General features: G+C 44.8%; 1 protein-coding gene across 3 annotated transcripts in view; it reads left to right on the plus strand.

The window, feature by feature from the left end:
- The window catches only part of SVIL (supervillin), a 244113-nt gene extending 238404 nt beyond the window's left edge, over window positions 1–5709 (plus strand). For all 3 annotated transcript variants that reach the window (XM_069729641.1, XM_069729642.1, XM_069729640.1), the window contains 3 exons: window positions 1521–1642; window positions 1853–2008; window positions 4618–5709. In XM_069729641.1, coding sequence (XP_069585742.1) covers window positions 1521–1642; window positions 1853–2008; window positions 4618–4704 — 365 coding nt within the window. In that variant the 3' untranslated portion in view covers window positions 4705–5709. The remainder of the gene's footprint in view (window positions 1–1520; window positions 1643–1852; window positions 2009–4617) is intronic.
- The last annotated feature ends 11059 nt before the right edge of the window (window positions 5710–16768 follow it).

Below are 16768 nucleotides of genomic sequence, written 5' to 3' on the forward strand. Positions count from 1 at the left end.
CCCTCACACATATACATTGATAAAATAGTTACATGTCAAAGAAAATGGCTTATATATATATACTAGATGGTGGCCCAATTCGAACGCATCGGGTATTCTAGAATATGCATGTCCACGTAGTATATTGCCCGTCCACGTAGTATATTGCCCAGCCCACGTAGTATATTGCCCAGCCCACGTAGTATATTGCCCAGCCCACGTAGTATATTGCCCAGCCACGTAGTATATTGCCCAGCCACATAGTATATTGCACAGCCCACGTAGTATATTGCCCAGCCCACGTAGTATATTGCCCAGCCCACGTAGTATATTGCCCAGCCCACGTAGTATATTGCCCAGCCCACGTAGTATATTGCCCAGCCCACGTAGTATATTGCCCAGCCCACGTAGTATATTACCCAGTCACGTAGTATATTGCCCTGCCCACGTAGTATATTGCCCAGCCCACGTAGTATATTGCCCAGCCCACGTAGTATATTACCCAGTCACGTAGTATATTGCCCTGCCCACGTAGTATATTGCCCTGCCCACGTAGTATATTGCCCTGCCCACGTAGTATATTGCCCTGCCCACGTAGTATATTGCCCTGCCCACGTAGTATATTGCCCTGCCCACGTAGTATATTGCCCTGCCCACGTAGTATATTGCCCTGCCCACGTAGTATATTGCCCAGCCCACGTAGTATATTGCCCAGCCCACGTAGTATATTGCCCAGCACAGAGCCACGTAGTATAGAGACTTAAAAAAAAAAATAAATAAATAAACATATACTCACCTATAGCCCGTTGAAGTCCTGCTATACTTACCATCTGCCGCCCTCGCCACGCTCCCTGGACCACTCCATTGCAAGCGGCAGCTTTCGGTGCCAGGGCTGGTGTGAGCAGGACCTATGATGACGTTGCGGTCACATGACTGTGACGTCACGGCAGGTCCTTGTCGCACAGCAGCCCTGGGACGGGAGCTGAAGCTGGCGCTTGCAATGGAGCGGTCCCGGGAGCGTGGCGAGGAGCGAGAAAGGCGGCGGAGGGTGAGTATAGCAGGTTTTTTGTTTTTTTTATTATTTTTAACATGACATATTTTTACTATTGATGCTGCATAGGCAGCATCAATAGTAAATAGTTGGGGACACACAGGGTTAATAGCAGCGGTAACGGAGTGCGTTACACCGCGGGCCGTTACCGCTGCCATTAACCCTGTGTGAGCAGTGAGTGGAGGGGACTATGGAGCGGGCGCCGGGCAGTGAGTGCAGGGGAGTAGGGGAGGGACTAATCAGACTGTGCCCGTCGCTGATTGGTCGCGACAGCCATGACAGACAGGTGCCGAGAGCAATCAGCGAACGAATAACCGTGACAGAAGGACAGACAGACGGAAGTGACCCTTAAATAATTATGTATATAGATAACATTTTTTATTTTTTTAAATTTCTGAAAATGTTTCACTCCTACAAACAATTAAAAAAAAAAAAAAAACTAAAATATGCACTAGACACATGTTATGACCACATTAAATTTGTATTTCAGGCAAGAACAGTAAAAAACCACCCAAGTCTTACCTGATTCACGCCGGTCTAGAACCTCTGACCTTTACAAACATGTTCCCGAGCTGGGAGCACAGAGAAGACATCGCCCAGATCACGGAAAGAGTGAGTATTAATTGCGATCTCTGACGGACTCTTGACAATTGTTCATACATTTTGAGCTAATAAAGTAAAAGGTTTAATATTGCCAAAAACTCACAACACAGTAGGCCAAAAAAAAAAACAAAAACCAGTCTGCGCTAAATATTTGACATATATTCCACATATACACGTTATTGTATGTTGATTTATTCTTTCTCTTGTGTTTTTATACAGGATGCTGAAGTCTCCAATCAGATAATCCTCGTGGAGGATGTTCTGGCCAAGCTTTGTAAAAAGATCTACCCCTTGGCGGAAGTCCTTGCCCGCCCACTGCCCGAGGGAGTGGACCCACTGAAGCTTGAAATATATCTCTCCGATAAAGATTTTGAGGTATACGGCAATCATTGTAAAGGGGTATTCTGACCGTAGGCGGTTACAGCATATTCATAGGACCATTTATACATTTCTGCTTGAAAATCCATGTCTAAGGCAGCGGCGAGCATTATAGACCGAGGAGGACTAAGAATAAGGGTGGGATTTAACAATGCTTGATCACTTTAGCAATGGCGCACCATTGGGGTCTGTAATGTCGGCCGAGTGTGAAATTTGTCCCCGATAGAGAAAATATTTGAACCAACATGGATTAAATTGTGCGTGACTGTGTCGATGAAACGATCGTTACCCGGCAATTTCTTGTTCATCGGTTGTTGTGAACAAACTACCTACTTGTATTCTACTATATAATTGTCTAAGGGTCACTTCCGTCTTTCTGTCTGTCCTTCTGTCTTTGTCTGTCACGGATATTCATTGGTCGTGGCCTCTGTCTGTCATGGAATCCAAGTCGTTGATTGGTCGTGGCAAAACGCCCAGGACCATTGACACACGACCAATCAGCGACGGCCACAGTCCGGCGCCAATATGGCCGCTCTTTCCTCTCCGCAGTCAGTGCCCGCTCCATGCTCCCCTCCAGTCATCCAGTCAGCCCTCACACAGGGTTAATGCCAGCGTTACCAGAGCGCGGTGTAACGCACTCCGGTTACGCAGCTATTAACCCTGTGTGACCAACGTTTTACTATTGATGCTGAGTAAAAAGATCTAATGTTACAAATAAGAATAATAAAAAAAAAAGTTATTCTCACCCTCTGACGTGGCGTGCTGTCCTCGGCAGTGCAAGCGGCAGGTTCCGGTGCTAAGGATGTTATGCGAGAAGGACCTGCCATGCCGTCACGGTCATGTGACCGCGACGTCATCATAGGTCCTGCGCTCATACTAACCCTGGGACTGGAAGCTGCCGCGTGCACGGCACACAGGCGACAGGACTAGAAGGGGCCCCTCGGAAGGTGAGTATATGTTTATTTTTTATTTTTTAACCTGTTACATACGTGGCTGGGCAATATACTACATGTCTGTGCTGTATTCTACGTGGCTCTGTGTTGTATCCTACGTGGCTGTGCAATATACTACGTGGCTGTGCAATATACTACGTGGCTGTGCAATATACTACGTGGCTGTGCAATATACTACGTGGCTGTGCAATATACTACGTGGCTGTGCAATATACTACGTGGCTGTGCAATATACTACGTGGCTGTGCAATATACTACGTGGCTGGGCAATATACTACGTGGCTGGGCAATATACTACGTGGCTGAGCAATATACTACATGGCTGGGCAATATACTACGTGGCTCTGGGCAATGTACTACGTGGCTCTGGGCAATGTACTACGTGGCTCTGGGCAATGTACTAAGTGGCTCTGGGCAATATACTACGTGGCTGGGCAATATACTACGTGGACATGCATATTCTAGAATACCCGATGCGTTAGACTAGATGGTGGCCCGATTCTAACATATATGACTCACATTATGGAATGTGTCAAATAAGAGAACTGTTCTGACCATGAAATGGAATCTATCAACACAAAAATGAAGGTTCAAAGCAAGCAGAGGCGCCCAATGCATCCTTGGTGAGGTGGTGCAGTGCTCCTACACACCTACTTGCTTTCCATCGATCGCTCCACTCCCCATTCCTATGGCTCCTGCAGAGTCAGAGCTGTTAATCAGAGATGGACGGAAATAGATGAAATTTGCACTGAACAGTTCGGTCACACCAAGGGTGCACCGAGCTCTTGTGCTTGGTTTGAACAGTAATTTTGTGCAGACAGTTTCCCTTTTAACATCCAAGAGCGTTATAGTCACATGCTCCGTCTCCTACGTCCTTGTGCTCCCCTTCTCAGTGGCTCTTGCTCACTTTGGATTGCCGACCCACCTATTATTCTTTGTGTATAGTCGGAATATTACATTTTCTTTTTAATCACCTAATAAAACAGATCTTAATGCAAAATCCCAATTAAAAAAAAAAAAGAATCTGAATAGTTTCTGACCTAATAAAAACGGTGCCTATGTTTGTTTTTTTATTTGCTTAATACAAAGCAAGTGGATGTGTTCACTTTTGGAGAAACCTGTGGTTGACCTTGGTTTTCCTGGCAGTAGAGAGATGGCTTTTTCTATTAGGGGAGATCTAACTTCCATTAATTTTTCCTCAGTATCAGTCGACCAGTATCCAAAAAAAGCCAATTGAAGCAAAAAAACAAAAAAAACATCCCGTAACTACCCTACCGGCAGCGTTAAACAACTGCTGATCGGAACAAATTTGCAAGTGTGTGGTGACTTAGTAGTCTGTTTAGACAGGCAGACCACATCTAATACGTGTACAGAACGATCAGTAATAGATCAGTCTGTGCACATGGTCGGCCATTGTTCTTGGCAGCCAAAAGATCATTTTCACTGGATGAACAACGAGCATTTAGCTTGTTCAGTTGAGGATCAGCAGCCTGTTTACACTGCACGATTATCGGGAATGATGATCCTAGGAATGCTCGTTCCCAATAGTAGTGCAGTGTAAATGCGCCTTTACAGTTTTAGGATGTTACCTGCTTTAAGACCCCGTAAACCTCAACTCCAGAACCTTCATTTTATGATATAATTTCTTTGCAGATTGCGTTAGAAATGTCTAGAGAAGAATACAATACACTTCCATCCTGGAAACAAGTCAACATCAAAAAAGCTAAAGGACTCTTCTGAAGAGAGAAATGGCATCATCTTTCCCTTTCCTTACGGTTAGCTGGATCCTCTGTGAGCCTGCACTTGTCTTCCGTCTGCCTCTCCACTGATATACCGCAGAACTTTGCACTCGCTCTCATGACCATTGTGCATAATACAATGTACTGCCGATGTGGATCGGACACTGAAATGAAGGACGTCGCAGACATCCAGTGTGGAATCCGATGACTCCTGTCCTAATGTAAATGTACTGAAAGAGCCAATCTAAACAGGAGTGTTTCACCAAGGAACCCCACAAATATCTACCGTGCACTTAACGCTGAATGCAAAAGTATTTGTTGGCTCTAAACGTGACATTTTTTGGATCCGGTTCTCTTGTAAATGTTGTTTGTCCAATCTAATAGAATGTATTTATATCAACACTGTATTTAACTATGCAATATAATCACTGTGTACAATTTGTGTGTTCTTACACAAACCATGAAATACAATGCCAATACTGTGCTACCGGCAGATTACACCAGGTTGTCTGTAAACCATATGCATTTGTGACATATTTTTCTTTTTTTTTTTTCTTTGCATGTGGTGGTAAGTAATCGGGTGGTCACATCATGTGTGGATTTGCTGCTTTCCACTGTGCTCTCCAGTGGTCCAGTGAAAAGGACGAGCTAGCTGTCCCCATCTACAATCATAATGCATCAGTGTGTGGGGTGACCCGCGGCCCCCACAGCGGTACCGCTTGTTATCCACACATTAGTTTGTATTCTTCTTTTCCTCTGCTTATACTTGAGACTAAAGGGGCTCATAACCAACTGTATAGTGCCTTGTTTTTGTGTACAGTTTATATACAGGAAAAATGTAGTCTTCATTTCGGAAGCAGTTATAAAAAGCAAAAAAAAAAAGCATCTGATATTTGTACTTTATAATAGAAGACATCTCAGTTTCTACTACCTGATGTAAACTTTAAACATGTATTTTGTGATATAAGATCCCAAATTAAAAAGAGAAAAAAAAGGCTTCACAAAATGTTGTCAAGTTGGAGTCATTCATGGTAGTATCAATGTGTGTGTTAACATGTATACCTCCGCCTTCATTACATCAGGTTTTAAAATGAATTTCACAAATAAGAATATCTATAGGCATCAGCTGCATAGGACTGGCCATGTGGCATTTCTGGCAAATGCCAGATAGGATGGAGATGTGAGTGGGTTTGCGGTATATGTCAAAGGTGCGTGTGGCTGGTGCAGGATGTGTCCAGTATGTGAGTGGGGGCAAACATCTATGCAGATCTACTCCCTGATTGCCCACCAGACTGTCAGTTTTTTACAGATTAAATATTAGTTCTCTTGATTCAACAGACTAATGTTCCTTTTAGACAAGCCAATAATTGGCAAAGGAGTGTTCATAGGAGCTCTTGTTCTCGACTATTGTCCTGTTTAAATAAACTCCAATCATTCAATGCACAAGCAAAATACTAGTTCGCCAGGTGTTGTTTTTATGCATGCATAAAAATAGTTATTGGCAGCTCATTACTCCATGTAAAACCAAATGTGCTGCTGGTGACGTGATATTTTAAGCTCAAAGAACGATCTTTCTGTCCCATCGCTATTTTGTCGGCCTGTTATAGGGAATCTGTCATTAGGATCAACTCTCCTAAGCCATCTACATGGGCATGCAAGTCGTAGAAAGCTTAAAAAATATACTGTATATACTCATGTATAAGCCAAGGCATCTAATTTTGCCTTGAAAAACTGGGAAAACTTATTGACTCGGGTATAAGCTGGATATGCATGGTCCCCTAATCCCTATTTTGGTATACATGATTCTTCATCCCCATTCTTGCATGCATGGCTCCTTATTTCCATCCTTGTCTGCATGGCTCCTCATCTCCATCCTTGTCTGCATTGCCCCTTATCCCCATCCTTGTATGCAAGGCTCCTCATCCTGATCCTTGCCTGCATGGCTCCTCATCCTGATCCTTGTCTGCATGGCTCCTCATCCCCATCCTTGTCTGCATTGCCCCTTATCCCCATCCTTGTCTGCATGGCTCCTCATCCCCATCCTTGTCTGCATGGCTCCTCATCCCCATCCTTGTCTGCATGGCTCCTCATCCCAATCCTTGTCTGCATGGCTCCCCATCCTTGTCTGCATGGCTCCTCATCCCCATCCTTGACTGCATTGCTCCTCATCCCCATCCTTGTCTGCATTGCTCCTCATCCCCATCCTTGTCTGCATTGCTCCTCATCCCCATCCTTGCCTGCATTGCTCCTCATCCCCATCCTTGTCGTATGGTTCCTTATTACCATCCTTGTCTGCATGGCTCCTCATCCCCATCCTTGTCTGCATTGCTCCTCATCCCCATCCTTGTCTGCATTGCCCCTTATCCCCATCCTTGTCTGCATGGCTCCTCATCCCCATCCTTGTCTGCATTGCTCCTCATCCCCATCCTTGTCTGCATGGCTCCTCATCCCCATCCTTGTCTGCATGGCTCCTCATCCCCATCCTTGTCTGCATGGCTCCTCATCCCTATCCTTGTCTGCATGGCTCCTCATCCCCATCCTTGTCTGCATGGCTCCTCATCGCCATCCTTGTCTGCATTGCTCCTCATCCCCATCCTTGTCTGCATGGCTCCTCATCCCCATCCTTGTCTGCATTGCTCCTCATCCCCATCCTTGTCTGCATTGCTCCTCATCCCCATCCTTGTCTGCATTGCTCCTCATCCCCATCCTTGTCTGCATTGCTCCTCATCCCCATCCTTGTCTGCATGGCTCCTCATCCCCATCCTTGTCTGCATTGCTCCTCATCCCCATCCTTGTCTGCATTGCTCCTCCTCCCCATCCTTGTCTGCATTGCTCCTCATCTCCATCCTTGTCGTATGGTTCCTTATTACCATCCTTGTCTGCATAGCTCCTCATCCCCATCCTTGTCTGCATTGCCCCTTATCCCCATCCTTGTCTGCATGGCTCCTCATCCCCATCCTTGTCTGCATTGCTCCTCATCCCCATCCTTGTCTGCATGGCTCCTCATCCCCATCCTTGTCTGCATGGCTCCTCATCCCAATCCTTGTCTGCATGGCTCCTCATCCCCATCCTTGTCTGCATTGCTCCTCATCCCCATCCTTGTCTGCATGGCTCCTCACCCCATCCTTGTCTGCATGGCTCCTCATCCCCATCCTTGTCTGCATGGCTCCTCATCCCCATCCTTGTTTGCATGGCTCCTCATCCAAATCCTTGTCTGCATGGCTCCTCATCCCCATCCTTGTCTGCATGGCTCCTCATCCCCATCCTTGACTGCATTTCTCCTCATCCCCATCCTTGTCTGCATTGCTCCTCATCCCCATCCTTGTCTGCATGGCTCCTCATCCCCATCCTTGTCTGCATGGCTCCTCATCCCCATCCTTGTCTGCATGGCTCCTCATCCCCATCCTTGTCTGCATGGCTCCTCATCCCCATCCTTGTCTGCATTGCTCCTCATCCCCATCCTTGTCTGCATTGCTCCTCATCCCCATCCTTGTCTGCATTGCCCCTTATCCCCATCCTTGTCTGCATGGCTCCTCATCCCCATCCTTGTCTGCATTGCTCCTCATCCCCATCCTTGTCTGCATGGATCCTCATCCCCATCCTTGTCTGCATTGCTCCTCATCCCCATCCTTGTCTGCATGGCTCCTCATCCCCATCCTTGTCTGCATTGCTCCTCATCCCCATCCTTGTCTGCATTGCTCCTCATCCCCATCCTTGTCTGCATTGCTCCTCATCCCCATCCTTGTCTGCATTGCTCCTCATCCCCATCCTTGTCTGCATGGCTCCTCATCCCCATCCTTGTCTGCATTGCTCCTCATCCCCATCCTTGTCTGCATTGCTCCTCATTCCCATCCTTGTCTGCATTGCTCCTCATCTCCATCCTTGTCGTATGGTTCCTTATTACCATCCTTGTCTGCATGGCTCCTCATCCCCATCCTTGTCTGCATTGCCCCTTATCCCCATCCTTGTCTGCATGGCTCCTCATCCCCATCCTTGTCTGCATTGCTCCTCATCCCCATCCTTGTCTGCATGGCTCCTCATCCCCATCCTTGTCTGCATTGCTCCTCATCCCCATCCTTGTCTGCATGGCTCCTCATCCCCATCCTTGTCTGCATTGCTCCTCATCCCCATCCTTGTCTGCATTGCTCCTCATCCCCATCCTTGTCTGCATTGCTCCTCATCCCCATCCTTGTCTGCATGGCTCCTCATCCCAATCCTTGCCTGCATGGCTCCTCATCCCCATCCTTGTCTGCTTTGCTCCTCATCCCCATCCTTGTCTGCATGGCTCCTCATCCCCATCCTTGTCTGCATGGCTCCTCATCGCCATCCTTGTCTGCATTGCTCCTCATCCCCATCCTTGTCTGCATGGCTCCTCATCCCCATCCTTGTCTGCATTGCTCCTCATCCCCATCCTTGTCTGCATTGCTCCTCATCCCCATCCTTGTCTGCATTGCTCCTCATCCCCATCCTTGTCGTATGGTTCCTTATTACCATCCTTGTCTGCATGGCTCCTTATCCCCATCCTTGTCTGCATGGCTCCTCATCCCCATCCTTGTCTGCATGGCTCCTTATCCCCATACTTGTCTGCAAGGCTTCTCATCCCCATCCTTGTCTGCATTGCCCCTTATCCCCATCCTTGTCTGCATGGCTCCTCATCCCCATCCTTGTCTGCATTGCTCCTCATCCCCATCCTTGTCGTATGGTTCCTTATTACCATCCTTGTCTGCATGGCTCCTCATCCCCATCCTTGTCTGCATGGCTCCTCATCCCCATCCTTCTCTGCATGGCTCCTCATCCCCATCCTTGTCTGCATTGCTCCTCATCCCCATCCTTGTCTGCATTGCTCCTCATCCCCATCCTTGTCTGCATGGCTCCTCATCCCCATCCTTGTCTGCATGGCTCCTCATCCCCATCCTTGTCTGCATGGCTCCTCATCCCCATCCTTGTCTGCATGGCTCCTCATCCCCATCCTTGTCTGCATTGCTCCTCATCCCCATCCTTGTCTGCATGGCTCCTCATCCCCATCCTTGTATGCATGGCTCCTTAACCCCATCCTTGTATGCATGGCTCCATATCCCCATCCTTGTATGTATGGCCCCCATGAGAAAAGCATAAAAAACAAACTGCTACTTAGCTTCCATGCGTGCCCTCGCAGCTTCTTGTTCGGTAGCTCCTGCGGCCGAGTGATCACGTGTCCCACCTCATTAAGGTAATGAATATTCATCTCTCTCCACGCCTATGGGAGTGGAGAGGTCAATATTCATTACCTTAAACAGACACTCATGATAGCCCGGCAGCTGCTTTGAAGCCGGCGACTGCTGCTGGCACGGTGCGTGCGCTATAAGGGAAATGAATGTTCACAGCAAGTGCAGTGAATATTCATTTCTCTTTAACAGTGGACACAGGCTTTAGCCACAGCAGCCGGCTTCTGCCTCTGGCACCTGCTGCTCCGCAGGTCCACCTTTCCCGCCGTCTTCTGGGACAATGACTCGTGTATAAGCCAAGGGGGCATTTTCAGCACAAAAAAAGTGCTGAAAAACTCTGCTTATATGCGGTATATATATATCTTAATATTTGCGATTCGATGTCTTATTCCAGAGAAAGTCACATTTTTCTTAATATGTAAATTAGCTGTTAAAATCTATAGGCCAGACATAGAAGCTCCCTGAGCAATTTGCCTCCAGATGTTTTAAAAGAAAGGTGGCATTATGAGACATGTAATGACTGACACTTTGCTTTCATAACAGTGCAGCAGAAATTAACTTTGTCTGATTGCACACATTTGCAGCAGCTGTTGTACTTTCATAGTAGTAGCAGCGCTGCTGCACAGCTGTGCCGGATTAAAAATCACATAGTACAGCAGAGCTTAACCTTGTCTTATTAAAAACAACACAAACACATTTGCAGTTATCTTCTCCGAGCTTTCAGCTCTGCTGTTCTGCCTTTCCATACTGCTTGCCTTTGAGATTAAAGTTGAAGCTCTGTGAGAGTACAGCTGCAGATGTGTTTGTAATGAGACACCGCTCAATTCTGCTGTCCTGTTAGCATTGATCTCAGTTTATTGGCCTGAATTGGCCGGTCTAAATGTGCCACTAGTCAAAAAAAAAAAAAAAAAGGTTTTAAGCATCGCCTGATGACACAAGTTTGGTGAAAAATGTTGGGGAATCTAACCTGTAAATTTTGGAACAGTACTACTAATTAACCTGAATACTAAGGGTGGCAGAAGTCCGTCCATATTGTAGAGGGATAAGAGTGCAGTGTAAAGCTGATGCTAGTTTTAGCGTAAAAATACATGTACAAGTTTATGTACACATCAGTAACCATGTTTCAGGAGGAGAAAATAATCACAAACAGGATAAAATCCAGCTCAACGAGCTTGTGAACAAACTTCTTTCTTTATTCACCGAAAGTGCTCAGTAAAGGATAAAACGGGATCGGCCATGCACATTACATGATATGCAACATATTTGTCCGCAAGTTTAAACTGGATTTTTTCCTGTTTGTGTGAATGCCCTATGCTCTGACGCAGTTTCCTGTGCTACAGACACTTAAGGGTGTCTATTACGGTGAGCTGGACCCATATTTTTGTCAGGAGGAAATAATCCGAACAGAATGAATTGGGCATTACATTTATTGTAAGTCTCTCCTTGCCTGGCATGTCAGACTGAGTAAACTTTTACACGCCATGCAATGCTCCTCTTGCAATGTTAAAGGGGTATTACTTGGAGATGAGCAAATTTATTCGGGTTCCCCCTTATTCGGCTAGCTATAGCACTTGCCGAATAAGCTGCAGGGGGAACCCGGCTTCCTGGATTGTGCCGGACGATCAGCGCCGCAGCTGCATGTGTCGCGGCTGTGTGACCGTCACAGCACATGCATGGAGAACCCAACAAACAGGCTCTCCATGCATGTGTCATGAATGTGACACAGCCGCGACACATGCAGTTGCGGCGCTGATCGGCCGGCACGATCCAGGAAGTCTGGTTCCCCCTGCAGCTTATTCGAGCAAATTCACTCATCTCTAGTATTCCCATCTCCAAGATCCTATCCCAACATGTATTAGGTGTATTATTAGCAAATAACTGCAATTAGAATTGCAATGAGGGGTAAAACGTATGTACTGTGTAAGCAAGTTTTAGGTTGGTGTGAGGAAACATACTGCAAAATAATGCCTCAAAATTAGATGTTTAATAGTTGATGAAAAATAAAATACAAATGGGATAAAAGAGATCTATTCAATATTTGGTGTGTCCCTGCCTTGCTTTCTAAACCACATCGAATGATCAATTCTGCTGGTTACACTTGCACAAAGTTAGAGATTTTGTACAATTAGGCTGCCGTCACACTATCAGTATTTGGTCAGTATTTTACTTCAGTATTTGTAAGCCAAAACCAGGAGTGGAACAAATAAAGAAAAAGTATAATAGAAACACGTCACCACTTCTGCATTTATCACCCACTCCTGGTTTTGGCTTACAAATACTGATGTAAAATACTGACCAAATACAGCTAGTGTGACGGCTGCCTTATAGTCAGGCGTATGTGTAACCGATTAAACCAAGCAGGTGATAATGATCATTGTTTCAACCTATATATGGAAATAATTTTTAACTGAAATAGATACAGCAGTGTAGGAGGCTTAAAACTGGGTGAGGAACAGACAAACTCTGCCACTAAGGTGAAGTTGTGGAAGACCATTTCATACACCATGGCAAGACTGAGCCCCGCAACAAGGCACTGCATCAGCAAGGTCTCTCCCAGGCAAAGGTTTCAAAATGTGCTGTTCAAGCTCTTTTTAAAGAACCATCAATCAATGGGTAACCTTGACGACCAAAGACACTGGTTGACCAAGGAAACTTGAGCATGATGTCTTTCATCTCCTGCACTATGTCCCTTCAAAAATGGAAGATGTCCTGCAGTACCATCAGCTCAGAACTTGCAGCAGCCAGTGGGACCCAGCTACACCCATCTACTGTTTGGAGAGGTCTGGCTAGAAATGGCCTTCATGGAAGAATTGCAGTCAAAAACTAAACCTTTGACATGGAAACAAAGCCAAGTGACCCAATAATGCATAAAACACATAGTAACTGGGGTGCAGCAAAGTGGCAGAAGGTGCTCTGGAATGGGGAGTCAACATGTTAAATATTTGTCTGTACCAGAAGGTAGTTTGCTCCTGAAGTGATGCAGAACATGGTGGAGGGTCCTTGCAAGTTTGAGGCTGCATTGCAGCAAATGAAGTTGGGGATTTGGCCAGGATTGATGGAGTCCTCAATGTTGATACATGGTCAGATTACCTATCCATCATACATTAATATCATGGAGATGTCTGACTTGCTCCAAATTTATTTTGCAGCAGGACAATGATCCCAAACATACAGCCAATCTCATGAAGAATGATGTTTAACCCCTCAACGACTGCCGATACACCTTCTAACGGCGGCAGTTAAGGTTGCTTATTTCTCAGCGCCGCTTTTTAGCGGCACTGAGAAATAAGTATATAGCGCACCCCAGCGTCGGAAAATCTCCGGGGTTTCGGCTACCGGGGGTAGCTCAGACCCCAGAGAAAATGATTTGGGTCGGTTTTTACTGTCCCCAGTCTTGTGAGTGCCGTTATTCACCGAATAACAGCGATCGAAAAAAAACCCTGTTTTTCCCATTCATTTCTCTCTCCTCTGATATGATCTAGCATACCAGAGGAGAGAGAAATGGGGTCCCATGGAGGATCCAGGGATGCTGGAGGTACCGACTCCGTCCCCCAGCTCTCTGTGTAATTTTCCCAGGAGAAAATGGTGGGCGCATGCGCAGTGCGGCCGGCCAGCACAATAGATTTTTCCTATTGGTTCATTTTGATCACTGCAATAGACCCAGTGATCAAAATAAAAAAATAGTAAATCAGACCCACTTTATCACCCCCTTAGGAGAATTTAAAAATGCATTTTTTTCATTTTTTGCAGTTAGAGTTGGGCTAGGGTGGTGTTAGGGTTAGGGGTGTGTTGGTGTTACGGTTGGAATTAGAATTGGGGGTACATCAGGGGCTCTCCAAATGCGACATGGCGCCCGCAATTGATTCCAGCCAATTTTGTGTTCAAAAAGTCAAACGGTGCTCCCTCCCTTCTGAGCCCTGCCATGCGCACACAAAGTGACTTTCCCCCACATACGGGGTACAGGCGTACTCAGGAGAAATTGCACAACAAATTTTGTGGTCCATTTTCTTCTGATACCCTTGTGAAAATAAAAAAAAGTTTGATTCCAAAATAACTTTTTTGTGAAAAAAGTAAAATGTTCTTTTTTTTCCTTCCACATTGCTTTAGTTCTCGTGCAGCACCTGAAGGGTTAATAAACTTGAATGTGGTTTTGTGCACTTTGAGGGGTGCAGTTTTTTTTAGAATGGTGTCACGTTTGGGTAAATTGTGTTATATTGACCCCCAAAAAAACTTTCTCCAAATGTGAGGTGGTACCTAAAAAAAAAAAATGGTTTTGTAAATTTTTTGGGGAAAATGAGAAATCGCTGGTCAACATTTAACCCTTATAATTTCCTAACAAAAAACAAATGTTTCCAAAATTGTGCTGATGTAAAGCTGACATGTGGGAAATGTTATTTATTAACTAACTTTTGCCAAATTTCAGTTTTTACCATAAGTAAATGCAAGTCATATTGTAGAAATTTTTACCACGAATATGAAGTACAATATGTCATGAAAAAAGTCTCAGAATCAGTGGCATCCGTTGAAGTGTTCTAGAGTGATAACTTCATAAAGTGACAGTGGTCAGAATTATAAAAACTGATTTGGTTATTAAGGTCAAAATTGTCAATAAGGGGTTAAAATACAAAGAAACGAGTCCTAGAAGTAATGCTATGGCCCCACAGAGACCTGATGTCAACATCAGCGAGTCGGTCTGAAAATACATGATGAGACAGAAGGATTTGCGTAATGCGACATTCACAGAAGATCGGCGGTTAGTTCTCCGATATGTTGGGAACAACCTTCCTGCAGAGTTCTAGATCCACTTGCACACAGTTTTTGAAGAATAGTTGCTTTGATATTAATGGTTGATCCCACCAAATATGATTTAAATTGGATTCCTCATTTGTTTGATCATTTTACATTTTCTTAATTAATAAATATAAACACTTCTATAATTGAAAGCATTCTTACTTCGCATCGTTTCTTTCTACACCTTCCTAAATTGTTTGCACTATTGCTCTATACCTAAAGCAATTTGGTCAACAGATGAAACAATGCTGAGGCTACAGCCGGGGACCATGTGTGCATAGCTGCCGGAGAATATTCTATATAGGATTCTCAAGAGTTCGTGAATAGTGATGAGCGAGTATACTCATTGCTCTGGTGTCCTCCGAGTATTTGACTGCTCGAAGATTTAGTTTTCATCCAGCAGCTGAATGATTTACAGCTACTAGCCAGCCTGAGTACATGTAGGGGTTGCCTGGTTGCTAGGGAATCCCCACATGTGTTCAAGCTGGCTAGTAGCCACAAATCATGCAGCTGCGGCAAGGAAAACTAAATCTCAGAGCAGTCACAAATACTCGGAGACCACCCGAGCGTGCTCTGAAAAACCCGAGCAACGAGTATACTCGCTCATCACTATCAGTGACGTTTTATAGATGTGTTATACAGCAGTGTTCAAAATAATAGCAGTGTGTTAAAAAAAAACATGCGTTAATCACAAAATCTTTATGCCAGTTTTTATTTCCAGCATTGGGAACATTGCATCCTGTTTTCTAATTCAAAACTTGAATATAAATGTAGATAATTTTTTAACTACTTTACAGAAAATAAAAATGAACATTAAGCTGTTCTTAAAAAAAAAAAGTAAAAAGTGTCTGCATTTGTCTTTATAAACTCACAATATCTACTTTTTATGACGATTTAGCATTCCTGTGAATCACTAATATTTAGTTGTTACCCACAGTTTTTTTTTACAACAGCTTCACATTTATTTTGCATAGAGTCAATCAATTTCTGGCCCCATCACCTGTTATTACAGCCCAGGATGCTTTGTCTACATCCCACAATTTTTTGGCATTTGTTTGCTTTTGCCTCAGAAACGGCATTTTTTATGTTATCCCACAAGTGTTCTCTCGGTTGAAGGTTCGGGGATTGGGCTGGCCACTACATAACCTCAATTTGGTTGGACTGGAATGAAGATTTTGCTCGTTTACTGGTGTGTTTAGTGTCATCGTCTTGTTCAAACGCCCATTTCAAGGGCATGTCCTCTTCAGCGTAAGGCAACATGACCTCCTCAAGTATTTTAATATATTCACACTGGTCCATGATCCCTGGTAAGTGGTAAATAGGTCCGGCACCATAGTAAGAGAAACATGCCCATATTATGATGCTTCACCACCATGCTCCACTGTCCTCAGAGTGCACTGTGGCTTGAATGCAGAGTTTGGGGTTACGTCTGACAAACTGTCTGTGGACCTTGGACCCAAAAAACAATTTTACTTTCTCGGTCCACAAAATGTTTCTCCATTTCTATTCAGGCCAATTGATGTGTTCTTTGGCAAATTGTGTGACGTGTGGTAATATAATTCACACCAAAAACACTGTTTAATCTGGTTAGTCATATTGGACTGCTAGCATTTTGAACACTACTGTATGAGTGATATTACAAGTGAGTGAATTTGTTTGAGGCAAATTGAATTTGCCTCACGTTTTACCCCCAATTTTTTTCCCCCCCGATATATTCAGCTTTTTTCTTTGTGCAAATTCCACAAAATGACAGCCATTGAGTTAGCATTCCCCGGAATAGTAGAAATATAAAATAGTGCTCACCTGTCCCGCGGCGGCTCACCATCCAGCTTCATCTTTCCTTCCTCCGACACGGTGAACTCTTTTGGATTTCTCACCCCACGGTTGTTGTACTCAGAGCATAATAAGGAATGTTCAATTCACATCGAAAAACGTTGATACAAACCAGATTTTCCCGCCATATTGGAGCCATCTGCCGTATTTGAACCTTCACAGGTTTTCTCGTCACTAGGTATTACCATTGGAGTAATTATGGACATAGAAGTATATGCCACAAATGTCCGATTTGTG

The sequence above is a fragment of the Ranitomeya imitator genome, chromosome 6, assembly GCF_032444005.1.
Source record: "Ranitomeya imitator isolate aRanImi1 chromosome 6, aRanImi1.pri, whole genome shotgun sequence".
Taxonomy (NCBI): Eukaryota; Metazoa; Chordata; class Amphibia; order Anura; family Dendrobatidae; genus Ranitomeya; species Ranitomeya imitator.